Source organism: Syngnathus floridae, chromosome 22 (assembly GCF_059516105.1).
Source record: "Syngnathus floridae isolate MCC-2025c chromosome 22, RoL_Sflo_1.0, whole genome shotgun sequence".
NCBI lineage: Eukaryota > Metazoa > Chordata > Actinopteri > Syngnathiformes > Syngnathidae > Syngnathus > Syngnathus floridae.
The window spans coordinates 176853-201480 of NC_142434.1; the positions used below are offsets into that span (position 1 = coordinate 176853).

Genomic DNA, 24628 nt, shown 5'->3' on the forward strand with positions numbered 1-24628 from the left:
CAGGCTTGTGACATCATTGTCCTCAAGTGTCACCTCAAGCGTCACAAGTCGAAGGCCAAAAACTGGAGTGAAGTAGCTCAACAAACATTGTCGCTAGCTCCCTTTATTTGCTGGCTCAGCTAAAGCTCAACGGATACAACATATAGATAGACAAGTTTGCTTGTAAATGCTGACAGTAAAAAGTGTTCAAATATATCATACTTCCTGCTATGGATTACTCATCATATTGACATCCTTTTCAAATGGAAAAGTCAATGCATTCATTCGCTTCCATCATTGCCACGGCGCTTCTTTGCGTCAGCGGCCCGAGTAGATCAGCTCTGGAACAGAAGAGCGACAGAGCGGCGTGAGCGGCGATATCATTGTGCAAGGACGCCACCGACGTTCTCACCCACCGCGGCACAAGTCTGGGTCAAAGTTTTCATAGATGGCGTAGTCGCTCTGATGTTTGCGTGCTCTCAGCACATCGCGCACGCATTGATGCAGGAGGGCGTACTGGCACTGCAAACGGGAAGTGACATCGGCGTGACCATCGAACGAGCGCACGACGGGTCGGGGCAGCCGGCCTCACCTCGGTCTGGACCATGTGCTGGCGGTGGAGGCGCAGGTCAAAGACGCAGCCGTACACGTCCACGCCGCCTTTGGCGTCCAGCTGCTGCAGCAGGCGGTCCAGCGCGATGAAGGTCCCCGTGCGGCCCACGCCGGCGCTGAAAACGAACCCACGTGAACAAAGGCCGACGTGACGGCACGAGCCGCCGCGCGTGCTCCGCAACCTGCAGTGGACCACGGTGGGCCCGGCGGTGGGCCCGGCGGTGGCCGAGCGGTGGGCAAAGTCTCGCACGGTCCTGACAAACTGGACTAGGGCGTGCGTGCCCTCGGGGACGCCGTGGTCGGGCCACACGGTGAAGTGGAAGTGGCGGACGGCACGGGGGGCTCCGCCTCTCTCCTGTGAGCGTGGCGGTCAGTCGCCACAGTTAGCGGTGAGCCGCGTGCTTAACACTCACTCGCTCGCTCGCTCGCTCAGGCGGGCCGGGCCGCTCACCGGGGAAATCCGGAAGTCGCGGACCGTCCACTCGGGAAGAACCGACTCGGACGTCATCTGGACCAGCAGCTCGCCGTAGTACGCCGTCTCATCGTAGCAAGGCCAGTAGCGCTCGCACTTGACCTGCGCGACCGACACGGCGGAGGCGTCACCGTCGGGTCATCCGCACCGCGTCGAGGTCACGAGGTCAGGCCGCGTCGCGCATCTTACCCGTCCCTTCTCCACGCACTGCGTCACCATGACGACGACACGCACGCCGTGTTCCCACAGCATCCTCCAGAAGTCGTCCTTGGTGGCGGGCAGCGGGCCTTGCGTGGCCACGTACTCGCGACGGAAGTTGTAACCCTGCAACACAAGCGGGAGCAACTCAGGCCACACGTCGTGCAGAGCGTGCAGAGAGCGTGCAGAGCGCGTGCGTACCGCCACGTAGCTGGCGTTAATATAGTCGGAGCACGAGTCGTCGTCCAGGCATGACAGCTTGACGCGTGTGGAATCATCTGGAAAAGCGCATTCAGCTGCGTCACGCGGGGTGCAGGCGGTCGCCGGGCGGGCAGGCGGCAGGAAGTGAACGCACACGGCAAGATGTTGTTGTAGCGGTTCTTGGCGCGGTTGTCGGGCAGGCGCGCCGCCTCCGCCGGCTGACTGCGACCCGCCTCCTTCAGCTCCTAGCGGTCACACCTCAAGTGAGGACGGGACGCCGCCCCGCCGAGTTGGCGCTCGGTGGCCGACGCCTTACCTCAAACTCCTCCGACATCAGAACGCCGGCATCCGCTTGGAGCTTCGCCAGGTGAGACTCAAAGTGAGCGGCTTTCACCGGACTGCACGCACACCGTACACGTCACACGACACGTCGCGCCAACGTGCAGACGGTCGCGATCGTACTCACCTGGAGACACGACGAGCGCTGCTGAGAAGCAAAAGCGCAGCGGTCGGTCAGCCGGAAGCGCGAGGGAGGGAGGGACGGAGGGAGCGCACGTGCACACGCCAGACGCACACACTGACCTCTTGACGCCCAGGTACGGGGCAGCGCTATGCGGCTCCTTCCACAGATTGATCCTGACCAGCGGGTTCTCCTGCGCCGCCGCACTGCAAGCAAGCAAACCAACAAACAAACCGACAAACAAACCAACAAACAAACAAACAAAGGTAAGGCCAGTGGCAAAGGCGCGAGGCGGGACGAGGAGGCAAGAGGACGTACACTTTCCTCACTCGCCGGCGGTACAGCAGCAGCGACGCCAGGGTCACCATCACGCCTAATGCAAACGTGCAGGTGCTGGCCCCCTCCACCGCGCCCCCTAGTGGCTCTGGCAGCAACGCACGCACGTACGTCACAGGAGCGCCGGTGACACCTGCTCGAGCGTGCATATGGCTTACCTGCGTGCGTCCTGAGCGGGGCGGACAGGTAGGTGTCGCTGAAGAGCGGCTGAGGAAACTCTCTGCCGTTTTCGTCAAACAGTCGCGTGAACGCTCGCACGCTGAGTCTGCACGCACAGGTACAAGTTAGCGTCAGGCGCGCTGCAGCGCGCCGCACCACGCCGCGCCGCCCCCCCCGCTGGGGTCGGTGGTGACCTGTAAGAAGTTCTCTGCTTGAGCGGGCCGTCGCAGAAGTCTCCAAAGCTCTCGCCCAAGTAGGAGTTGTCACGGGAACGATCACAGGGCCCGCCCAGTCGGTCGCCTCCCGCCCCCAAGTTGACCTCCACCGACTGAGCAAAGGGAGCAAAGCTCAGTCAGCTTCACGGCCCTGCCCAGCCGCCCGCTTGCGCGCGCGTTTGACCTGGCCGGCTGTCGTGCTGGCATCTCGTGGGCATCTGTTGAGGAAGTAGGCGCTCTGGTAGGCCCTGACCGAGGCGTTGTTGACATAGTGGCGGTAGGAGGGCAGTGGGTGGCGCTGCTCGGGCAGCAGGACCTCGTGGGCTGTTTCGGGACACAAGCGCGCTCAGAACGCGGCGGTGCCGGTGGCGGCGGCGGCCACAGACCAACCTCGTCTGAAGGAAAGCCCTTACCGTCCGACTGAGCCACGATGACGGCAAAGTATCTGACGGCGCCGTTGACGTCGCTGAACCACGAGCAGTTGAAGCGAAACAAGACGGACGACCACGTCACCTGGGCCGCGCTCACGCTCACGCTGGGGGGCGGGGCCGGGGGACCTGCCGGAGCGTAGACGGACGGCCACGTCAGTCAGAAGCCCCGACGTCCGTCTGTCTGTCGGCGCCAGTGCTCACGGTCGATCATGGTGACGGCCGTGCGTGTGCTGGGCGCGCCGGTGCGTCCGTGCGAGGCCGCCCTCACGGTGACCGCGTACTTCCTGAAGGCGTCCAATCGGTCCAGGGTGACGGCCGTGACGGCGGCCCCCAGACGCACGGCCGATGTCAACTCCCCGTCGTCGTGGCGACGACACTCCACCTCGAACGAGTCCAAGTCGGAGACAGGGGGAGACCACCGGCAGGACACGGACGACGACGACACGGGGACGCAGCGGAGGGAGCGCAGAGGGGACGGCCCTGCCGGGACAGCGCTCTCGTTACAAAAAGGTCAAAGGCGCAGGGGACTTTTCGCCACCCACTTGTCGTGACGGTGGCCCGGATCGGCCGGCTGGTGGCCACTGGCCCGCCCGCCGCCCCCCCCCCGCTCACGGTGGCCACGGTGAAGTCGTAGCGTCGGCCCGGAAAGGCGCCGGCCAGCAGACGAGCGGTCGGGCCCGAGCGAGCGACCGCCAAGCGGTCGGGGGGCGTCCACGCCACGGCGAAGCTGTCGTAGTCGCCGGAGGCGGGGCCGGCCCACGCCAGCTCCAGCGTCTCGTTGTCCGGGCCTTGCTCGATCGCCAGCCGGGTGGGCGGGGCTGGAGCTGAAAGCAAAATCTTGACGCTCAGCTTCAGTTTCATCCTCAGGTTCATTCACCAAAAAAAGGGGGGGGGGGGGGGTGGGGGGGGGGGGTTTGGTGTCGGCGCTGACCGGTGCGTGCGAGCGCCGAGGCGTTGCTGCTCATCTCGCCGCTGCGCGTGACCACGTCAAGGCGGTAGAGTCTCCCGGGAAGCAGCCCCGCAAACACGTGAGCGCTCCGCTCCGCCCCCAGCAGCCGGGCTCCCGCCACGGCGCCCGACGCCTCCGTCAAGGTCACCTGACACACACAGCCTCCGGTTTGAACCGCCTCGCTCGGCTCGATCCGTGCGTGCGTGCGTCCCACCTGGTAGGCGCTCCGCCGGCCGTCGCCGTGGCTCCAGCTGCTTGCCAGTTTGTCCGTCTCCCCAGAACTGTCCAGCCGCAGGCCGCGGACGGGAGAGGGCGCTGCCGACCAACAAACCAAGTAGTGGAAAAGGCGTGAGCGACAAGCGCGGGCCGGCCCGAGGGAAAGCCACGCCGCGGTCCGCATCGCCTCGACGACTGACCGGTTCTGGCGACGACGGCCGAGTCGCTGCTCAGGCGTCGACTCCAGCTGACCACCTGCAGCCGGTGCAGACTTCCCGCCTGCAGGCCCGTGAAAAGGCACGCGTCCACGCCCGGCGACACCTTCTGCACGCCCGCCGGCTCGCCCCAAACCTGCCGCCGCCGCGCAAGGCGTTAAAAGCGGCAAATGCGGTCCACGCCGACCTCCGCCAACGCACCTGCTGCTTCCCGCCGGCCGTTTCCCGCTCTTCGTCATCCCAAGCGAAGAGCGACGCCTCGTAGATGTCGACGTGCCCGTCCGTGTGGCGCCACGAGAAGCCCAGGGACGACGAGTTGGCAGACGTCACCGTTAAGTTGCTCACGGCGGCGGGACCTGAAGACGCAGTGGGCGGAGCTTCAGGGGAGCCCGGGCAAAAGAGCCCCCACGCGCGCCTCACTCACGTGTTTGCCCTTCGGCCGTGACGGGGGCGGAGGCCACGCCCCCGCTGAGCGTGAGCACGCTCACGCCGTACCACCTCCCGGCCATCAGTCCGTCCAGGCGATGCGAGCGGGCGGCGGCCGGCAGCGTCAGGTCGGCCAGCGTGGCGCCGTCGTCGGCGAGCAGGAGCCTGAAGGCGTCGTAGCGTCCCGCCGGCCGCTCCCACGTGACCGTCAGGCCGTGCGGCGTGTGCTCCTTGTCCGCCTGGAGCCCGCTCACGGGCGCCGGGGCTGAACATTGAAAATTGAAGAAAGCGCACCCTTGATTTGCTCGATTTGCCGGGGCTCACCCGTGCGGCCGGACGCCGCCTCGCTATTGGTCAGCTCCCCGCTTCGCGATTGCACGGTGATATTATAGGCCTGGCCCGGGATCAGATCCAAGAAGTCCAGAGACGAGATGTGATTGGGGACGAGCCGAGACTCCGCCACCTCGCCGCCCTGGAGATAGGGAGAAGTCGTGGATGGAGGCGGGAAGTCGAGTCGTCCTTCTTGCCCGACTCACCGCGGCGGCCGACAGCGACACGACGTACACGTCCACGTCTCCGAGCGCTGGCGTCCACCTGGCCGTCAGTCCTCCGTCCGCGGGGGGGCGCCGTGGCGTCAGGCGGAGCTCCGTCACGGCGGCAGGGACTGGACCGGGGGGGTGACAACAAAAGCAGCACGTCTACGGGCGCCGGCCGCCATCAGAAAACGGCAACGGAACCCGACGGCTACCTGTGCGTCCCTGGATGAAGAGCGCCCTCTGGTTGGGCCCGCTGACAGCGGACACCACCGTCTTGTAGAGGCGTCCCGCCGTCAGCGACGTGAATCGGTGGCGTCTCGCGTCGCGGTCCAACGTGAGTGGCGGAAACACATGCGTGTCGTTGAACAGCAGTGTGATCTGCGCGCAATATTATTATTATTATTTTATGAGTACCATTATTATTTTTCACGCCGGAGTACCTCGTAGTGATCCACATCTCCGGGGGCGGGGCTCCAGGTGACGGTCAGCTCACCTGATCCTGCATTGCTCAGTGACAGATTGGACACACAGGCTGGCACTGAAGGAACAAGAAAAGAACGCAAGCTAGCCGTCGGACCTCATCGGAGAGGCCATCTCGGACTGGTTGCCGCGCGCGTTGACTGACAGGTGCGCCCGTCTGTGGCGGCGCTGCTGACGAGGTCTCCGCTCCACGTGGCTACGGTGACGGTGTAAAGGCGGCCGGGCGTGAGCGAGCCGAAGACGCAGTCGCTGCGCGCGGGCGGCACGCTCTGCTGCTGGGCCACGCTGCCGTTGTACCACAGCGCCACCACGTACGCGCTCACGTCGCCCGACGCCGGTCGCCAGTACACCTGCCAAAAGACACGGGGCCGCCGCTCAGGCTCAGCCCTCTGCCGTACGGAGCGGCAAACGCACCTTGAGGAAGCCGTCCCTTGCCGAGTGGACGGCCGTCGGCTTCTGCGCCGGGGCAGGTTCTGCCGGCCAGAGGGAGACATGGGTCGCACGAAAGCAAGCGCACGACGAGGGAGGGAGGGAGGGAGCTAGGCTCCGGCTCCCGAGCCGGGGCCTCACGTGTGCGTGCGTGAACCCGGGTGGCGTTCTCCAGGCCGCCGCTCCTGGTCACGATGACGACGGCGTACATGCGTCCGGCCGTCAGGGAGCCAAAGGAGCACTCGGGCGCCGATTGGCGCGACACGGCCTGAGAGTGAAGGGCCGTTCCCGCGCCGTCCTCGAGGCGGACCAGGTAATTGTCAACCACGCCGAGCACCGGCTGCCAGGACACGCGCAGCGTATCCGCACGCCCGCCGTTCACCGCCGTGACCTGGCTGGCGGATGCCGGAGCTGAAAAAGCACACGGTCACACACGGCGAGCTGGTCACACGCGGCGAGCTGGTCACACGCGGCGACTCGCGTCTGCGCCGTTGAAGCGGCTTCGCCGGACTCACTTGTCCGTCCCTCCAGACTTGTGACTTTGGAGCGCACGCCGCCGCTGACCGCCACAGCCCCCAGCCTGTATAGGGCGCCGGGCGTGAGACCGCGAAGCAGCAAGGAGGCGGGGCCAACTGGAAGCGGAACACTGTGGTTCTGAACGACAACACTGGACAACAGAACACAAGACGTCAAACGCTCCACATTTGCACCGTGGGATGGGGTCGGGCCCACCTGTCCCGGAGTAGCGCCAGCTCGTACGAGTCGACGTCCCCGCGTGGTTTTTCCCAGGACGCCCGCAGGCTGTCCACGGCCACGCTGCGCAGTGTCATGGCGCTCAACGCCATAGGAACTGCAACAGGCGCGCACACATCAACCCACACACGCACAATCACGAGGGAAGAGGAGAACGGGCACCTGTCCGCCCCTCCACAAAGACAGACGCGTTGAGCTTTCCGCTCCTGGCCGTCACGGTGATGTTGTAAATCCTCCCGGGCGTGAGGACGTTAAAGGTGCACTCCCTCACGTGAGGCTCCAGCGCCCTGGTGTCCACAGTGACGTCACCTGGAGGGGCCAAGTGGCCGGTCAGCCGGGATCTGATGGGATGGGACGGGACGGCGGGCGGGCGGCCGGGGCTACCGTGGACCAGGCTCAGGAAGTAAGCGTCCCGCCACCCGGAGGGGCCGTGGCTCCACATGGCGCTCAAGGACGTTTCGTCGGCGTGCCGGATGTGGAGGTCGTACGCGGGCGCCGGAACTGACCGCAACACAACACAGGTTGGCGAGTGGCCCGCCCGTGTGTATTCATTTGAATGCGTGTGCGGTGTTTGCACGCGTCTCACGCATGTTTCCGTCACAGCTGCTTTCTGCGGCCAGCCGTCCACTTTTGACGGCCAGCGTGGCTCGGTAGCGCCCTCCGGGAAGCAGTCCGGTCCCGGGGAAGCTGAAGTCGACGGCCTCTTTGGGCAGATCGACGGCGGCGACGACTTCCCGGGAGCCGTCGCGGAGGATGAGCCCGTAGCCGTCCCAGTGCCCGGCGGGGGGCGCCCACGACAAGAGGAGACCACCCTGGGCGGAGGGCGTCAATGCCAGGAGCGACACCGGGGCCGGCGCTAAACACCAAGACCGGACAATTGCCGAAAGCAGGAACGGCGCGGCGCGCCGGACGCGAGGGGCCGAGCCGTCCCACCTGTGCGAGCGTCGATCTCCGACGAGTTGATGAGCTCGCCGCTGCGGGTGCTCACCGTCACACGATAGGCTGAGCCGGGCGTCAGCCCGGCCACCGCCACCCCGCCGGCGTCGGGCCGCAGAATCGTCTGTGGCGGGGCGGAGTCGTCCGAACGCAGCGACACCACCAGAGCGTCCGCCTCGCCCGCCGGCCCTCGCCACGACAAGCGCAAAGAGGCGCCGTCGGCTTCGGCCGTCAGGTCGGCTTCGGCCGTCAGGTCGGCCACGGCGGCCGGCACTAAAGATGAGGGACGCCCAAAGTCAAAGTCCTCCGGGGATGAACAGAAACTTTACCTGTACCTGTTTGCGTGCGGATGGTGGAGTGGTTGCGCAGTCCGCCGGCCTCCGTCGCCAGGGTAATGTTGTAGCGCCTGCCCGGCGTGAGGTCGCCGACGGCGCGCCAGGTGGCGGTGCTCTCCAGCGTCTCGTTCAGCAGCGGGAGCACTAGCGAGAGAGGCGGACGGAAGCTCAGCTCGCCGGCCGCGAGAGCAAGCGCGGCCAAAAGCCCAGGCACACACACCAGAATGCTCCCACACGAGCAGCCTGAAACGCTGAGTCCGGCCTGGGCCCGCCTGCCAGGAAAGTCCCAGGCTGTCGCTCCGCCTGGAAGTCACGCTCAGGCCTGATGGGGCCGAAGGGCCTGACACAAGCAAAGCGTGGTTAGAGGTGCCCCCCCAGTGGTGAAGGAGGGAAGTGACACGTTGAAACGAAATAAACCTCAAAGCTACGTATTTGAAGGACGGACAGACAGACATGTTGAACATGAGAAGGGTGTTACAGTACTTTGGGGCGCCAGGATACACACGCACACAAAACAAAAGAACAATCGAGGACAGGAAAGCGACAGAGTTCGGCCCAGCCCAGCGTGGAAACAACAACTTCTGCTTTGGATGCTTTCCAAAACACACACACACACACACGCCGTCGGCCAACCTCATCGGCTCCGGTCAGCCGGCTCGCCATTCCTGTTTCTAATCGGGGGAAGCGCCATTCGTGCTCCCCAAGAACACACGGAAGCCGCATTGGAGCGGAGCGCGCTTCGGTAGACTACACGGCCATCATCGGACAACTTACAGGTGCGCACGCTGACGTTGGCCACTTCCGGCGTGGCGCCGCCGGCGTGGACCTGCAGCAGGTAGGCGCTTCCCGGTTCCAAGTGACGCAAGTCGCAGGTGAAGACGACGGCGCCCGCCGGCCACGCACTCGCCGTCACGTTGGCCTCCGCATCGGCTCGTCCTTCTTCGCGGCTTCTTCGAGCGCAACGGATGTCTCCGGCGGCGTCCGCACACCGCACGGCCAGGGAGCAGTTGCGCCCTCGCGCGCTAACAGTTAGCCGCACCCCATCCCAACCGGACATCACATCCATGACGGACGGGCGACAAGCGTGCCGCGTCTCGTCTGTCCCGGCTGAGCCAATCACAAGCTGAAAGACACATGGGTGTTTTCAATTGGCTGAAAAAATTGGCTGGCTCCAGGGCGACGGCGCTCACCTGCAGCATCCACACGACAACAGCGATGCGTGGCGCCCCCATTTTGAAGGTGGCAGAGTGGCCGCCGGTAGCCGTCAGGCACGCTCGTCGGGCCGCTTCTGCCGCCGTTTTCCGCGAGCGCCGCGACCACTGCGGGACGGGAGCTCCGCCTTTCCTGCCCCTTCTTTGTCCTCCGCTTCCTGTCTGGCGGTGCTGCAAATAACTTCCAACGCCCACTCAAACACACACACACACGCACATTTGCACTCTACGGCAAACCATGACACGGGTCACAGTCAAGGTCAGGGTGCACGTAGACAACCAATGGACTGGTCGCCAATCCAGTCAGCGTGTCAGCGAGCACGTGTCCACTCTGTCGGGGTCGCGTGTCTTTGGAAGCAGAGCGGGGGCGTAGCCAGAAATGTTTCGGCGGGGCGGCCCGACCGACGCCTGGCCAAGCTGTGGGTCGGCCACGTGCACGTGGTGCGGCAACACATCGAACTGGCCACAAAACTCCACAGCAGCTTGCCATTCAAGCAAGATCGGCTCCGAGTCGCAAGCTCCATTTACGCCATCGGTCGGCGTGGCGAGTCGCTAGCTCATAGCCAATCAGGGTGATCGGTCGTCAGCCGTGAGGGTCTAAGAATAGCAGAGGACGTGTGAAAAATGGCAGCAGTCACAGTTTGGAAAATGGGCCTGTTAACGTGAGGGTGGCCACTGCGTTAGCTCCGCCCCTGAATCCCAACTCTGGAGAGCCAGGCATGCTAACCGCTAGCCCGACCGGGCCAGGATGGAAAGCCATTTCCTGCTTTCCCCGTTCAAAGGTGAACTTTGCCATTTATTTTTCGTTTCTTGCCTTGGGAAACTTTCGGGAGCAAGCAAGCAAGCAAGCAAGCAAGCAAGCTTTGGATCCACGCCGTCGCCTTCCTTCCTTCCTTCCTTCCTTCCTTCCTTCCTTCCTTCCCGTCCCATCTCATTCCACAGCCACACTTCCAGACGAGGTGCACGCTCACCACTTACCAACTGCATCATTGCCAAAGTGAAATATGGCGCCTCCTTAATTCTTACTTCGAAGCCTAAAAGGCCCTCCTGTAGTTTAATAACAATAATAAGCAGAGCAGGTTGAAACGCCTGCGATGCGATCTTAACCGTTTAACCGTGCCTCCATGCTTTAATTGCAAAGCCCAATCAGCCTTGAAAGCCGAGCGAGGCGCTTCACGGAGTGGCACCATCGTAAATGCGCCGCTGCAGCGCCCCCTTCGGGCCGACAGGTGAAGACAAGCAGTCGGCTGGCTCGTAAAATCCACACAAGTGGGCGTGGCTCCTTTTAAATTCAAATCATGAACGGGATGACATATAAAGTATACTTGCTTATACACAACATTGTTGTTGAACCAAGATGGCACAAACTAACGGAAGAGGATTCGGGCCAGTGAAGAAAAAAAAAGAAAAAAAAGGATTCTGACTTTTAAGTGGCAATTCTGACTTGATTCTCACAATTCTGACCGAGGAAGAACAAGTCAGAATCATGTCATCTTCCTTTATTTTTCTTCCCTGGCCCTAATCCTCTTCCGTACAAACCAGCATCTTTTGCTGAAAGTTTTTTTCTTTTTCTTCCCCCCCCACACGCGCACACAGACTTTCATAACATCATATGCGGGAATGAAACTCACGGTGTTACCCTGAAAGTCAAGTGCTCGTTCCTCCCCACTTTTTCGGCGACGAACTTGGTCGGCGCAGCCGGAGCGGAAATGCCCATATTTGGCAGGCCAAGTAGTCTTGACGGGAAACGGCCGGCCCTCAATGACTTTCCCTACTCCTCCTCGGTCGCCATCGGCCTCATCCGTCACGCAGACTTGGAGGTGGACGCTCGTCTTGACTTTTCGCCTTCTTTTTGCGCATTTCGTGGAGCGCAAGCAGCCAACATGACTCAAGTGAACAGCTGCGTCAAGCTCAGCTTGATCGTGTCCAACATTTTCTTCGCGGTGAGTTCAACTATAGCACACTTCCGGTCGCCAAATTAAAAGTGCGCACTTGCGCGTCCTCGTGCTAACGTGAGCCTCTTCCGTAGCCTCACGCCCCACACAACGCGCTTTAGTTTGTGTTTTCAACGAATTAACCTGCACCCTGGTCTATTCATAAAGACAAAGTTGCTATTTTCCCCCTTGTGCGCGTCCAGGCCCGACAGCGTTCTAAAGTTGTTTTTCCCCTTTAGCCTCACTAGGCGGCGCAATGATGCCAACATTTGTTTGTCAAATAAAATGTTGGAAATGTCACCGGCTTTCTTCTGATCACAGATTGTAGGGTGCGCCATCATCGCCTTTACTTTGGTGCTGCAGTGGGCTACACGCTTCAATGACATTTTGGTAAGACCAGTGGTTCGCCGAGAGTTAGAGCTGAGAGGGATGGCGGGCGCTGCCAGGCACACGCCAGCGCAGGCTCGCTCGCTCGCTCTCGCTCTCGCTCTCTCTCACCTTGTGTGCTTCCAGCTGGAGGGCGGCGACACCGGCCTGGTCCTGCTCTACGTTGTGGGCACCATCACCCTGCTGATCGCCGCTTTGGGCGCGTACGGCGCACTGCGCCAGAGCCGCGCCGCCCTCATCGCGGTGGGTTTGGCACGTTGGTCCGTCAACTTCTTCTCCGGACGGGGAATGTGAACCGACGATGTGGGCTCTTTTGCGCAGTTCCTGGTGTGCACGGTGATCGGCACGCTGATGACGATGCGCGTGGGGATCCCCCTGGCGGCCGTGCGTCCCGAGGTAACGTCGCCTCCGAACGCGGGCGCTCGCACCATCCGTCACCATGCCAAACGGCGCGTGCGCCTTGGCAGATGCAGGCCATGATGACCGCCAACGCCCGCAAGCTGCTGCCGTTGGATGGAGCCGACCCGAAGACCAAGCGAATCGTCGACGGCGTTCAGGAAATGGTGACGGCCGGTCGTCGGGGCGCGGCGTGCGCCGGCGCTAGCTGACTTTGGCCGTGCAGTTCCAGTGTTGCGGCGTGTTCGGCGTCGACGACTGGCGGCTGGACATCCCGGACTCGTGCTTGTGCGATGAGGCGGCGCGCGCGGACGACATTTGCCGCGACGTGGACTACAGCGTAAGATGAGAGCGCAAAGCGCCCGCCGTCGACACAAAACTTGCCGTCGTGGTGACTCACCTGTGCACGCGTTACAGCTGATGCTGCAGAAGAAGAAGTCCGTCTTTCGCCAGGTGAGTCGGTCGCTCGGGTCTCGTGTTGAAAGTCGCTGACGGGCGGGGCTTGCCTGCAGCCGTGTTTCCCCCTCGTGGCCACCTACATCTTGTTGTCCTTTGACGTTGCCATCGGCGTGGTCTTTGCGTTGGCCCTCTTGGCGGTAAGGAAGGTTTGCGGGGCGGGGCGGGCCGGGCCGGGCCGAGCGTCAACCTCACTTCTCGTTTCCCGCAGCTGCTGGGCCTGACGCTGTCGTCGGTCCTCCTCCACCAGCTGCGTAAGGGCGGACGCCCCGCCGTCATGCTGGTGCCGGCCATCTTCCAGCCGGGGCTCCCCAAGTACCAGGAGCTGAAAAACCCCTACTAGACGGCGCGCCCTTTTGCTCGGAGGCTGTCGTGACAGCCGCTGCCTTGAACCACTGCACCAATCTTTTGCTGTTACAAGACAAATGCACAATTTTCAAGCTGTCACGCTTGGGGTTATAAATGCAGCACTTCCTCTCTTTGCTCGGACGACTGTGGTTGGGATTTTGGTTTTTAATAAAGAAGACCTTGGTCGCACATTCGGCAGTCATCCTAATCCAAAGCTCCTCTTCGCTTCGTCCTTGTTTGCCAAATAACCGACTTGATTTCAATTTGACGATGGAAATGTCATTTTGCAGGGAAGGCGCCAATCAACGGGTTGCCTGCCAGCTCCACAAGCTTTTCAAAAGTGAGCGCACGGCACAAAGTACGCAACGCACACGCAACTTTCAATGAGCATTTAATGGACACGACATCTGTTCTTGGAATCAAAGGACGGCCGTTCCGGTCAAGCATGCACAATTGCGTTAGCACATATTGGAGAGCAATCGGCCCTTTTCCGCTCCAATCTCTGCCTGCGGCGGCGGCGCATTCGATATCAGACACGAAGTGATGTCACGTGTCCTCCCGCACGTCTACTAACAATTGGGCAGGAAACGGTCGCTTGCATGTTTCCCGCTTCTTGGACTTTGAACTATGAACCCCTTCCCACGATCGTCAGCAGCACCGACAGACCGGATCCACCGCGCGGGCGTGTACGTGCGTTAGCCCGACGAGCAGCATCCCCCGGTGGGCGTGGCCTGCGGATCGTCATCCACAATCTGAACGCCCCTGCGACCGGACGCTGACTGGCCGCCGCCGCCGTTTCCCTTCGATCGCTCCTCGGCCTGCGCGGCCTCCATCATTCCTAAGTGGACACGCGCGGCGCGGCGTCACGTCACGTCACATCATGTGAGCCATCGCAAAGACACGGATGAGCCCACGCGGTCGACTTACGTTTACACAAATCCAAGAAGAGCTCCTCGATGCCGCTGTTGAGCTTGGCTGACGTCCGGTAGTGCTTGGCGCCCACTGATGCAGCGTAACTACAACGACAAGACGTGAGAAGTGGCCCGACTGCGGCCGTGATGTCATCGCTCGCTCGCTCGCTCACCTTTCCGCCTCCTCCGTCGACACGTTCCTGTCTTTGTCCAAGTCGATTTTGTTACCTGCACGACATTCCGCAACTGAGAGAATAGTTTGCGGGCAAAGGCGGCCAACTCGTCAGAGGGCGCGGAGCGCGAGTGGCGCCGTCGCTTCTGAAATGAGCTTTGAAAAGGGGCCCCCGTGCTGATTTCATATGGAGAAAAAACCCCACTAAGACTTTGGATTAACTGTCATACTAGTGAGAGAGGCAATTTGAGTGGGAACGGAGGCCTGTATTCATTAAAAGGACGACATTCTGTTTGTTGTCATGACGACCGCCACTTACCTACTATACACAGGCAAATGTCGTTGCCCAACATCTTCCTCAGTTCTTTCACCCAGTTCTTCACCTGCAACGCAACCGTCGTCAGACCGAGACCAACGCGTAGCTTCACCAGCAGCTCGGCGTGTCGTTACCTTCTGGAAGGAGTCTTCGTCGGTGATGTCATATACCAAGATGGCTCCATTGGAGTCTCTGTAGTAGATGGGACCTAACGCGTGGAAGCGCTCCTGACCCGCCGTGTCCTGCACGCACGCACGCACGCACGCACGCACGCACGCACGCACGGCAATCACGTGATCCGCTTCGTGCCACAAACGTGCACCGAAAGCGCCGTCTTACCCAGATGGCGAGATTGACCCGCTTTCCCGTGATGTTGAGCTTTTTGGTGAGGAAGGACGCCTGCACGGAAACACACACGTCAAATGAAGATGCAATATTCACACAGGCGAGATCACGCTAGAGCCAGACCATGGCACTGAAACAAAATCACATACAACAAAATAAAAAAAAGTTCAGCGGCTTCACGGTTCTAATCCGTTTGTTCCCTTTGCTTTGAGAACAATGACATCATTCACAAAGCAAGTTTTCCTTGGAACCCTTCTGGCTTCCTTCTTGTCACCATTCCAAACAAGTTTTCCCTAAAATGAGTCCTGCTTCCAAATAAGGGGAGTGCTTCACTCGGCAAAAATTGTAAACGTGATCCATTGGCGAGTTTTTAACAATTTGAGATGAGAACAGGAATCCAAGAGCAACGATGCACCTGCTCTTTCTTCTCTTTTCTTCTACCAAGTCGTACGAGTGAAGCCAGCAAACATCGGCCAAATATTTGAGCGCATTGCCCGGCCGGTCTAAAGCTTCCAACATGCAGCATGCTCGCTCGCTCGCTCGCTCGCTCGTTCGCTCTTTTGACTGCTCTCCATTCGAGATGGATGGCAGTCTTCTTGCCACAATCAAATCGAGATACTTCCTGTTGATTGTCCTTCCGCCCTCATTGGCATACAATCGATAGGTAATCAATCGTGTGCTTACAGATCGAGCTCAGTAAATGCAAAACCTCTCAGGTGTGACCCTGCCAATGTGTTTCAACTTGTTTTATAGCACCAAGTAAAAAAGTCCGCGGATGACTTAGCAGAAGCAAAGAGTTTCGCTTTCACCGAACAATACAAGTTGCCCGCGTGTATGTATAGAATAACCGTTTCTTAAACGCTCGTGAGAAAAAAAGTACACGATTTTCTTCGGCGTTATCGCGGATGCTTGTTTTCGACACCTGTGACATCATAAGCCGCAAGCCTCGCGCGAGACATTCGGGAGGCCAAAACAGGCGCACCCTAGACGCACAAAGTGGCTGCCTTCGACGCGCAGAGATATCAGGGGTGCTTCTTTTTCATTCCCACGACATCCCCATTAGAGGCACCGCTCGAAAGCGAGCGAGCGGCCGGGCCGGGCCGAGCCGAACCGCCCCGCCCGCCGCAACTCCCACCTGAAGAGTAGTGATGTGCTTGTCGTTGAATTTGTTCTCGCAGTAGCGCAGCACCATGGACGTCTTCCCCACGCAGCCTTCCCCCAGCAGGACCACCTTAAACGAGAAGCTTTTGCCGCCGCCAGCTGCCGCCATGGCGGCCGCTCGATGTGTCACAACAAGCTAGCCGCCCCCTCCTCCTCCTCTGGCTAACACTCGCTAGCACGTCCTAAGTCAACTGCTGCGCAGCTCACATCGGCTTCCGACCGACGGGGGAAAGGGTGCTAACAAGTCAAAGCAAGCACGTCGATAGCTGTGTTGACTTTGAAAAGTACCAAAATGGTATTGTCGACATCAAAGCGAGTTAAAGGCTCGTCAGTGACGCCAAAGCAACTAATGGCGGCGTCTCTTAGCTTACAGCTAGCCGGCTAGCGCCACCACAGATCGTCTGTTCGAGCTTGCCCAATCACTCTGTGGCGGGAGCGCCGAGGTCACGTGTCCGAAGTGAACAAGCTGTCAAGTCATCTCCATCCAAATGGAAACGTCATTCAAATGACTTGGTCGTCGCCCCGCTCCACCACCCGCGAGCCGAACACACCGGCACGCCTGGGCGCGGCAGAGGGAGGCAGGCAAGCAGGCAGGCAGGCGGGCAGGCAGGCAGGCAGGCGCCTGCTTTCACAGACGATCTCTGGAGTCTGTCACATGACGAGCGCTGCTCTTCCTCCCGATTCCTAAGAAAACAGCTGACAGCAAAGCACCCGACGAAAACAAAACAACATCATCATACAGATCTGACATGTGACACATATGTCAGTGTGACGCTCCACCCCACATTTCTTACGAGCATTGCATTGAACGTGATAAATGAGCACATGAGAAACGAGTCATCGTAGCATAATAACGTGATTCTTTTTATTTGATTTATTCTTCTTTATTCTTTATTTATTCTTTTTCCGCTCTCCCACATTCCAAAACTTGAACAGCTGTGCCTTGAGATGCAAGTTTCATCCGTTGTATCAAACGCAGCCGTAGCTCCCATTTTCGGCCCTTTCAAGAAGAAAGTCCCGTCACTCACAAGCCAGTCAAGGTGCTCGAACCAGCCAGAAAATTGGCTTTGTTTGGAGTCACGAAGCGGGCCCGCTCCAGAATGCCACCCGCTTGGGTTGCCACCTCAAATGAGCTGGGATGGAGGCGATCGCGGCGCACACGCACGCGCGGGGCTGTGACACGCCTCCTTCCTGTCCAAAGCTCAAAGTTCACCTGACACTAAGCAGACGGACGCCGCACGGCAGGGAAGAAAACTCGAATGCTCCCGTAACGCCGACGTTTCCTGAAAAAACAAGTCGGTCAGCGCCCGGCGTGCAAACATGGATGTTCAAAGTGGCAAACGGACCCACGGCCAGCGGCCCGAAAGATCCGACTGACGGACTACGATCGGTCGGGAGCGGCGGCCATTTTGGAGTCAAAGGCAGGTGAGCCTGAACAACCGAGAGCTAACTTCCCGCATGTGCGTGCGTGCGCGTCAAGTGTATGTAACATTTCAACAGCATTGTCGCCAGGCCAGAATGGCGCTCGCCCTCTTTGGCAGGAGCCAGACCGTCAATGTGTGTATCTGTGCGTGCGCATGAGTGACTCACTCGGTAGGCCCGTTGCCTGGCAACCCTCACGCTCCTCCTCCAATTGAGGCAGTTTACTGTGCCCCTCCTCAGCGCCGCCCACTGGCCAGCATGGAGGCTGCGGCTGTGCACGGCGAGACGGAGGCGCTGCAGCAGTTCTTCCGTGGTGAGCGCGCGCAAAACGCTGTGGGGTGAAAGGTCAGAATGAGGGCAGGCCAGGTCAACTCCATTTTCAACGCAGCCTGACCTAGTGGCCGGCGTTACACAACTTGCACTTCTTTCTTATCAACTCCAAGGACGTCCGCTCGGATGCCTTTCTGTGGCTCCTCGACTTCAGTGGCCACTTGCTTCTGTCAACAGACACCGGAGTGCGAGTCACTGAAAGGCGAACGAGCGGACGTCCGTGGAATTCAAAATGGAGGGGGAAAAAAAAAGAAAAAGAAATTGCTGTTGTGAATTTTGCCATCAAAAAGAAACTCGGGCAAAACATTGGAAAGTCCAACTGTCCGATTCGTCCGATGACGCAGACGTGATGACGTGCAGGTCACGACGTCAGGCAAGTTCTGGACAATTCGGTTGCTGTGGATACCAGCATCCTGGAGCAGTACCTCAGCAGCGACTTCAATGCTTTGTGAGATGCCACACGCTGTGTGTGACTGTTTCTGTCTGTGTGTGTGTGTGTGTGTGTGTGTGTCACCGTTTGTGTGAGAGACACCGTGTGACTGCTGGTGAGTCACATGTGGACTTGAACAGCCCTGACATGTTTTTGCTAGCCCGCTTCCCGAGTCTCCCCCAAACTCGGACGTCTGCTCACCCGAGCGAATTCCAGGTCAGTGGTTAACTCCAACCACCCCCCCCCCCCCCTACGGTGCTAAAGCTAACGTTTGCGCGGCGTTTGATCGACAGATTTCCAAACGGAGATTTCCTATTGGTCCGAGCGGCCCCTCCTCCGGCCGACCGCATGCCGCTCGCATTTTGGCCAATCCGACGGCGGCTCCGTAGCTCCGTCCGACAGCTACGAAGTCGGCGGGATGCCGTCGGGCTCGCCCGCCAGCCTGCTGACGTCAGCCTTGCCCTTGCCAAACTGGTGAGTGAATCTCAAACCAGTCCCGGTACGCGGGCTCCCTCAAGTGGAACGCAAAAGAATTACTGATTAGAAATCCTCATTCCTTACTTCAAGTCCAGTACATTTCTATAGAAGAGGATTAGGGCCAGTGAAGGAAATAAAAAAGTTTGGGGCGAGGATTCTGTCTTTTTTTTCCTCCGAATTCTGACTTTAAAGTGAGAATCCCCACTTCAAAGTCAGAATTCTGACTTTAAAGCTCAAAATCGAACGTTGGAGTCGGAGAAGCGGACGGCCAGAGTTAAAAGGGTTTCGCCGTTTGTCTCCAGCTTCCCCGACAGAAGCAAACGAAAGCGAAGCGAGTCGCAGGACTCGTCGGCGGGACCCGACCGACTTGCGCTCGGAGACGAGGGGACCCGAGGCGGACCCGTCCTGGGCGGGCGCTTGAGCTGGGAGTCCTTTTGTCCGGCCGAGTGGAGCGCCGTCCTTGATGCAAACTTGCACGTCATGTGAGGCAGACGCTGCCTTGAGGGGGGCGGGGGGATGCCTGTTACATTTTGTGCGTGCATGCTCTGTGGCCTACTTGCAGGCCCCCGCCGGCCTTGGCCGTGGCTACGGACAAAGGCTTCAACTTCTCGCCGACCGACGAGGCTTTTGTCTGCCAGAAGAAGAACCACTTCCAGGTGACGGTTCACGTGGGTGTGGCCAGAGAGCCCGCCTACGTGAGAACGCCGCGCGGCGTGCGCCATCTCCACTACTTTGAGATCAACGTGTTTGGGGTCAAGGTTAGCGTCCCGTTAGCTTAGCGCTGCAGCAGTTGGTCCGCAACGCTAACGGGCGCCAACGTTACCGCCAGATGGAATCTCCGGAGCATCGCGTGAGCATGGAGCAGTCTCAGGCCGACCGCACCAAGAAGCCTTTGGGGCCAGTCAGGTGGGAGATGACGTGGGGGGGGGCCGGAGGGGCTCGGCGTGACCACGTCTGATTCCCGCAGGGTTAGCGTGACCGCCGGCGTCGTGGCCAAAGTGACGTTAGGACGGCTTCATTTCAGCGAGACCACCGCCAATAACATGAGGAAGAAGGGGCGGCCCAACCCGGACCAGAGGCATGTTGGTCTTTGTGCTTCTGAGCGTGCGCATGTGCTGATTGCGTATGCGTAGGTACTTCCGGATGGTAGTGGGGTTGTACGCCGCCGTCAAGGAGGAAGACCGAGACGAGGAGCCGTCATCCTTCCTCCTGGCCGCCCTCCTGTCCGAGAGACTCATCGTCAGGGTAGCCGCCGGCCGCCAGCGCCCGCTTTGTTTGCCACTTTTTTTCACGCACACACCCTCCGTGCGGACCGCACACACGCAGGCCTCTAACCCCGGCCAGTTCGAGATGGACGGCGAGGCCCTGTGGCAGCGGGGGGCGGAGCACGACGCCGTGACGTGCCACGGCCGGGTGGGCATCAACACAGATGCCCCCGACGAGGCGCTGGTGGTGTGCGGCAACGCCACCGTCATGGGCCGCGTCATGCAGCCGTCGGACCGGCGCGCCAAGAGCAACATCCGGGAGGTGCGCCCGCCGGGCGACGCCGGAGTTGGCCACTTGGCAAAAGCTTGTGCACTCACGTTGCTCAGGTGGACGGTGAGGAGCAGCTGAGGAGGATCACGCGCATGCGCCTGGTGGAATTCGACTACAAGCCCGAGTTTGCCTCCAAGATGGGCATCAAACACACGCACCAGACAGGTGCGAGCGACTCTTGGCGCCATGGAAGTTTGGAAATTTGCCACTTGCGTGTGTGACCTTTCAGGCGTCCTGGCTCAAGAGGTCAAGGAGCTGCTCCCTTCGGCCGTCAAGGAGGTGGGCGACATCACGTGCCACGGCGGCCATAAGATCGACAACTTCCTGATGGTGGACAAGGTATATTGTACGATTTGGGGGGGGGGCGGGCGAGCAGGCGTGCGTGTTTTGGGTATGTGGGAGGAAAGCCGAGTACCCGGAGCGGGCACGGGCAGAACACGCGGTCCGCAGAGGAAAGCCGCGGCCCGAACTCCGTGCGAGGCGGATGCGCCGAGCGAGCGGTGGGCCGGTTGGCCGGCACGCCACCCCGGCCGGCTCCCGCTCCCTTCTTCTCCTCCTCCTCTGTCACCCAGGATCAGATCTTCATGGAGAACGTGGGCGCGGTGCAGCAGCTTTCCAAGATGGCCGACAGCCTGGAGACCCGTGTGAGCGAGTTGGAGGTTTGGAAGCGGCGCCTCGCCAAGCTCAAGAGCCTGACGGGAAGTCTGCGCTCCAGCGGGTACTGCCTCTCGCCCCAAATCTTCCTCGCCGACCGGCGCACTTTGGCGATAAAAGCTCTCCGCCTTGGTCCGACAGGATGTCAAGAAAGCCCAGCACCGCGTCGGCGGCAACGGTGCAGAGTTTCCACGGGGGTCTCAAAGCCTCCGAGGCGCCCGCTGACGCTTGCGTGTCGCAGAGAACGTTTTGCGCCGGCGTGTTCACACTGTGCCTCGCCGTCGCCGCCTGGTAAGTGACGACGTCACTTTTCCGCGATGGCAAGCATGGCGCCGCGAGGGGGCTTCTACTTCACCCCACAAATAATGCATCTTTGTTCATCTATCCATGGCAACAATGTATAGTGACAGACGGAACAATTCGACGCTCTGCCACTAGGTGGCAGAAGGTACAATTTCTGTGTGTGTGTGTGTGTGTGTGTGTATCAGCATCATCACCATCGGCACTGTGTACCTGCTCAACTTAATGCAAGGCAACGTTGGGCCGCCTTCCAGCGTCAGGTGAACATTTGTGTGTGCCAACGTGTCCGGCGGTGCCTTGAGATGCGGGCCTCATTGGCTACATGACGGCGCTCGCGTCCCAAATCATGGTTCCCCGTGGAAAAGAATCCAAAGCCAAGTCACGCGCTTAGCGAAACGCACTTTTGAGCAGCCCAGACAGCGGCTATCTAGGGGAACTCTCAAGACAAGCCAGGCACTCGCATCTCAAGGCACCGGCAATTCTTACATTGTCTGAAAAGAAAAAAAGTTGACGGACCTGTTCTTGAATCACTTGCTCATGCTCAGCTTGAGTCTTGTTGCCTTTGGGATGCTTTGGGCTCCTTTCGGGTTTCTGTGGACGTAGACCCAAATGATTGTCAATCAAGAGGCAGTGCACTCGCAACAATATGTTCTTTGACCCGAGTGTTTTTGCCTGCGGCAGCAACAGCAGCGTACTTCCGACACCAGCCGGCGGCAGCTCAGGTAACGTGGCTTTGTCGCTCAGCGCAATCTTCTCTGCCGGCCGCGCCCGAGCCCAGACGTTGCGCAACAAAGCTCACCGCTTGCCGCCACGAATGTTCAAACCGTGTGACTTTTTCATTCGGGGGTTGCGTCGTAGCGCCGCCCGTCAGCCCCCCGGGGCCGTGGCCCCCCGACGTGCACTTCTGCGATCTGCTGTACTGCGACGCCGTGTACTGCTGCCCCTCGCCAGCGGGAGGCGCCGACCCGCGGACGGCCGGCCGCGGAGCGGGTGAGTGGCCGGCGCGGGCCCGTGGCGCCGCTGCGCGTGACACCGAGCGACAATGCGCTTTTGTTTGCAGAGAAAAGCCAAGACGAGCTTCTGCAGAAGCTTCAAAGCGCTCCGGACTGTACGTGCCGCCATCGTGTGCGTGCGCGTCAGAAACGCCAGGCTGTTTGTGATGGGGCCGTGCGTGCCTGTGTGCGTACGCTTACCTGTGCCTGCGTATGTCCTCCCTGCGCTGCTCGCGAGACAGGGACAAACACCACCATCGAGTCCTTCGTGATCAAAGAGAACCAGCAGGTGATCGACAGCCGCTACTGCGTGCGAGACGAGTGCGGGTAAGTACGTGTGCGCAAAACACAAAGAGACGTCACAAAAGGCAAAAGTTTCTTACCGTCGCTTTGTCCCCCGGAGACCTGACAGGTTCGTCTTCCAAGTCCCCGTCAGTCCTTTTGTCCCCGTCAACATGCGAGTGACCCTCGTCATGAAGTGAGGCCAGTTAGCGTTCACGTTAGCAGCGCACGCGCACCTTGACCCACCCGCCGCTCGCTCTTTCTCGTCCCACGTGTTCAGTTCCACCGAGCTGCTGGTGGTGCACCTGTGCGCCTCCCACGAGTCGGCCGCCTGCGCCACCCCGCGCCACGCCGAGCTGCTCGGCGCCGCCGGCTACGCCTCCAACACGCAGGTGACACCAAAAAGCACCTCGAGCGGTGTAACGTCCACCCCCCGGTGGCCCGGCGCCGCGTCAGCTGCCGTGTTTGCTTGCTTGCAGGGGGAACACGAGTGGCCGCTGCACGTGGCTCGCCTCTACCACAGCTCCTACCACTTCCGATCCACCGTGGCTGTAAGGACGCACGCACGCACGCACGCATGCACGCCAGCAAGCACCACGCACGCACACACGCTCTGAAATGGAAGCAAATCATAGGCATTTCTCTGTTTCTTGGCCACCCGGGGGCACTAAAGTGCAGACAGACACGGCTCCACTCTTAGTCCTTTTTCACCGAGGATAAAGAATGGATCAAAGTTTAGTGTCATGTGACTTGTGCGCAGGGCCAAGCCGACTGCAGTACCGACCATCACTTTGGGGGGGCGCTGTTCACAGACTACCATTTCTACTTCTACCGTCGCTGCAGCAACTGAAGCAGCCACTTGTTTTTTTTGTTGTTTTTTTTTTATCCGAGTCCAGTCTCAAAGGTGTGACAGAATGAAAAATAAACATAAAGATGAAAATAAACATAAAAGGAGGCTCGGGACTCGGTCACGACATCATAACGTCCCGCAGTACTGACGAGTGGACGCCGGCGGCCCGTAGACTTTGTTGCAGTCGTCGCGCGGTGGCGTTTTTGCCTTGCGAGCGTCGCCACAGCAACAGGGCGGCCAGCGCGGCGTCGTGGCAACTGAGCGCGTGGTCGGCACGGCAACGGAAGAGGGCGGCCGACGACACGCCCAGGTCCATCGCCACCGCTTCCCACTCGCCTCCCAGCACCGTCGCCAGACGCGAAAGGTGCCGCTCGGAAGGGACTTGCCGGGCCACCTCTTCGGGAAAGCCCTCTGACCCGAAACACACAAAGGCAACAAACGTCAGTCGAGTGCCGCTCGCCTTTTCCGCTTTTCCTCCTCCCGCTTCGCTCATTCCCATTTGAACAATTAGGGTTTCATTTTTACATTGGCGCTGAATACATTTATCAAGTCATTAGGACATTTGTGGGGGAAAAAAGATGGAATTATGATTATGAGAGAGACTTATTAATGTATCCAAATAAACAAGTCTGCTTTCTTTTTTATGAAAACAATTGACGTCGGCAAGAACTTGGGCTTTTCTCAGCTAAATGATTGCCGAAAACTCTAGTCTTGAGGTTCCAGTTCAGCTTCCTACACTGTTCAAACGGAATAAATGACGTCGTAGAATATTAAAATGAAGTTTGCATGAAACAAGACGTCATCCATTAATGACGTCAGAGACGTCGAAAGGACTGCTTCGCGAATTCAAATATTCGAGCGCAAGTGAAATCATCCTTTTCAGACTTTCGAGTTAATGATTCAACGTAAACAAAAGGAACGTCACCGTGTGACGTCATACCGGTGGTCTCAAGGCGGTTCGTCGGAGCCTCGTGCGGTGCGCTCCCGGTGCCGGTCCGGACGTCGAGCTCTTGCAGCAGTCGATCTCGGAGCCAGGCAAAGTCGTCGAGAGCTCGGAGGAAGCACGCGAAGGCTTTCGGGCCGCGCTTGGGCAACACGTCGAGCAGCCTGAGGCAGCGCTTGTGCTCGCTCCTCTCCGCCAAAATGTCCTCCACCTGCGCGGCCGTCAGGATGTCCTCCTGGTACAAGGTGGGCAGCAGCACGCCGTCTGACACCAGAAGCTGCTCGGACAGGTCCACGCGCAGCTTCCGCAGAACTTCCTTGTGGACTGGATCCATGCCGACGCGGCGAGACGCTGCGACCTTGCTTCCGCATTTGTGCCCTTTGCGTGCTGTGTCCGACAAGAAACGAGGAGGCGGAACCTTTGTTTCATCCCACACT

At 59.9% G+C, this 24628-nt stretch overlaps 5 protein-coding genes across 18 annotated transcripts; 2 read left to right on the top strand and 3 right to left on the bottom strand.

Annotated features, from left to right (window-relative positions):
- Nucleotides 1–87: 87 nt before the first annotated feature.
- On the bottom strand, nucleotides 88–11948 carry ptprb (protein tyrosine phosphatase receptor type b). Of its 3 annotated transcripts, none has more exons than XM_088367148.1 (40): nucleotides 9529–11948; nucleotides 9113–9461; nucleotides 8559–8678; nucleotides 8339–8482; nucleotides 8001–8276; nucleotides 7654–7923; nucleotides 7452–7568; nucleotides 7230–7376; nucleotides 7047–7164; nucleotides 6830–6981; nucleotides 6456–6725; nucleotides 6300–6358; nucleotides 6031–6235; nucleotides 5846–5943; nucleotides 5618–5783; nucleotides 5406–5533; nucleotides 5194–5341; nucleotides 4868–5134; nucleotides 4645–4799; nucleotides 4429–4579; nucleotides 4227–4327; nucleotides 3995–4160; nucleotides 3606–3887; nucleotides 3265–3543; nucleotides 3046–3189; nucleotides 2817–2956; nucleotides 2612–2745; nucleotides 2417–2523; nucleotides 2241–2346; nucleotides 2045–2128; nucleotides 1929–1946; nucleotides 1779–1860; nucleotides 1617–1707; nucleotides 1463–1539; nucleotides 1253–1387; nucleotides 1043–1165; nucleotides 774–946; nucleotides 572–707; nucleotides 396–501; nucleotides 88–320 (listed from the first exon to the last, which is right to left on the bottom strand). In XM_088367148.1, exons 1-40 carry the CDS (start codon nucleotides 9568–9570, stop codon nucleotides 298–300), a joined length of 5889 nt encoding a protein of 1962 aa, XP_088223274.1. In that variant the 5' UTR covers nucleotides 9571–11948; the 3' UTR covers nucleotides 88–297. The 3 variants fall into 3 exon arrangements, with proteins under 3 accessions (XP_088223274.1, XP_088223273.1, XP_088223275.1); XM_088367147.1 differs by having other exon boundaries at nucleotides 1929–1949; nucleotides 9529–11947; XM_088367149.1 differs by lacking the exon at nucleotides 1929–1946.
- LOC148378950 (tetraspanin-8-like) lies at nucleotides 11292–13278 on the top strand. The gene is made up of 9 exons (XM_088367319.1): nucleotides 11292–11492; nucleotides 11805–11873; nucleotides 11997–12113; nucleotides 12192–12266; nucleotides 12338–12433; nucleotides 12493–12606; nucleotides 12684–12719; nucleotides 12779–12862; nucleotides 12934–13278. Exons 1-9 carry the CDS (start codon nucleotides 11433–11435, stop codon nucleotides 13063–13065), a joined length of 783 nt encoding a protein of 260 aa, XP_088223445.1. The 5' UTR covers nucleotides 11292–11432; the 3' UTR covers nucleotides 13066–13278.
- A 166-nt stretch (nucleotides 13279–13444) lies between these two features.
- Nucleotides 13445–16591, bottom strand: rab21 (RAB21, member RAS oncogene family). Its single transcript, XM_088367349.1, has 7 exons — nucleotides 15950–16591; nucleotides 14809–14868; nucleotides 14604–14711; nucleotides 14473–14536; nucleotides 14155–14209; nucleotides 13998–14086; nucleotides 13445–13908 (listed from the first exon to the last, which is right to left on the bottom strand). Exons 1-7 carry the CDS (start codon nucleotides 16082–16084, stop codon nucleotides 13766–13768), a joined length of 654 nt encoding a protein of 217 aa, XP_088223475.1. The 5' UTR covers nucleotides 16085–16591; the 3' UTR covers nucleotides 13445–13765.
- Nucleotides 16592–16815: 224 nt separating this feature from the next.
- On the bottom strand, nucleotides 16816–24601 carry cradd (CARD and death domain containing adaptor protein). Its single transcript, XM_088367351.1, has 6 exons — nucleotides 24189–24601; nucleotides 22500–23659; nucleotides 22318–22422; nucleotides 21641–21715; nucleotides 17566–17728; nucleotides 16816–17258 (listed from the first exon to the last, which is right to left on the bottom strand). Exons 1-2 carry the CDS (start codon nucleotides 24523–24525, stop codon nucleotides 23367–23369), a joined length of 630 nt encoding a protein of 209 aa, XP_088223477.1. The 5' UTR covers nucleotides 24526–24601; the 3' UTR covers nucleotides 16816–17258; nucleotides 17566–17728; nucleotides 21641–21715; nucleotides 22318–22422; nucleotides 22500–23366.
- myrfl (myelin regulatory factor like) lies at nucleotides 16829–23366 on the top strand. 12 transcript variants are annotated; one of them, XM_088367189.1, is made up of 24 exons: nucleotides 17474–17532; nucleotides 17638–17710; nucleotides 18088–18175; nucleotides 18318–18373; nucleotides 18451–18631; nucleotides 18937–19116; nucleotides 19197–19392; nucleotides 19464–19540; nucleotides 19602–19712; nucleotides 19768–19879; nucleotides 19961–20161; nucleotides 20227–20335; nucleotides 20400–20509; nucleotides 20743–20888; nucleotides 20966–21115; nucleotides 21313–21384; nucleotides 21806–21846; nucleotides 21983–22114; nucleotides 22185–22232; nucleotides 22359–22443; nucleotides 22520–22594; nucleotides 22679–22790; nucleotides 22878–22949; nucleotides 23159–23366. In XM_088367189.1, exons 1-24 carry the CDS (start codon nucleotides 17494–17496, stop codon nucleotides 23246–23248), a joined length of 2556 nt encoding a protein of 851 aa, XP_088223315.1. In that variant the 5' UTR covers nucleotides 17474–17493; the 3' UTR covers nucleotides 23249–23366. The 12 variants fall into 12 exon arrangements, 11 of the variants coding, with proteins under 11 accessions (XP_088223305.1, XP_088223306.1, XP_088223309.1 ...); XM_088367179.1 differs by adding an exon at nucleotides 16829–17400 and having other exon boundaries at nucleotides 17476–17532; nucleotides 21806–22114; nucleotides 22529–22594; nucleotides 22679–22949; XM_088367180.1 differs by adding an exon at nucleotides 16829–17396 and having other exon boundaries at nucleotides 17476–17532; nucleotides 21806–22114; nucleotides 22529–22594; nucleotides 22679–22949.
- Nucleotides 24602–24628: the final 27 nt, after the last annotated feature.

Coding starts and splice junctions, on each gene's coding strand:
- LOC148378950 (XM_088367319.1), top strand. CDS start 11,433: ATGACTCAAGTGAACAGCTGCGTCAAGCTCAGCTTGATCGTGTCCAAC. Junction 11,493..11,804: donor TGTCCAACATTTTCTTCGCG/GTGAGTTCAACT, acceptor TTCTGATCACAG/ATTGTAGGGTGCGCCATCAT. Junction 12,114..12,191: donor GCCGCGCCGCCCTCATCGCG/GTGGGTTTGGCA, acceptor TCTTTTGCGCAG/TTCCTGGTGTGCACGGTGAT.
- myrfl (XM_088367179.1), top strand. CDS start 17,494: ATGGCGCTCGCCCTCTTTGGCAGGAGCCAGACCGTCAAT. Junction 19,393..19,463: donor TCAACGTGTTTGGGGTCAAG/GTTAGCGTCCCG, acceptor CGTTACCGCCAG/ATGGAATCTCCGGAGCATCG. Junction 20,336..20,399: donor CAAACACACGCACCAGACAG/GTGCGAGCGACT, acceptor GTGACCTTTCAG/GCGTCCTGGCTCAAGAGGTC.
- rab21 (XM_088367349.1), bottom strand. CDS start 16,084: ATGGCGGCAGCTGGCGGCGGCAAAAGCTTCTCGTTTAAGGTGGTCCTG. Junction 14,537..14,603: donor ACGAAGACTCCTTCCAGAAG/GTAACGACACGC, acceptor GTTGCGTTGCAG/GTGAAGAACTGGGTGAAAGA. Junction 13,909..13,997: donor CTTCTTGGATTTGTGTAAAC/GTAAGTCGACCG, acceptor GTGTCCACTTAG/GAATGATGGAGGCCGCGCAG.
- ptprb (XM_088367147.1), bottom strand. CDS start 9,570: ATGGGGGCGCCACGCATCGCTGTTGTCGTGTGGATGCTGCAG. Junction 8,483..8,558: donor GCTCGTGTGGGAGCATTCTG/GTGTGTGTGCCT, acceptor CTCTCTCGCTAG/TGCTCCCGCTGCTGAACGAG. Junction 321..395: donor TGACCCAGACTTGTGCCGCG/GTGGGTGAGAAC, acceptor CTTCTGTTCCAG/AGCTGATCTACTCGGGCCGC.
- cradd (XM_088367351.1), bottom strand. CDS start 24,525: ATGGATCCAGTCCACAAGGAAGTTCTGCGGAAGCTGCGCGTGGACCTG. Junction 23,660..24,188: donor GAACCGCCTTGAGACCACCG/GTATGACGTCAC, acceptor GTTTCGGGTCAG/AGGGCTTTCCCGAAGAGGTG.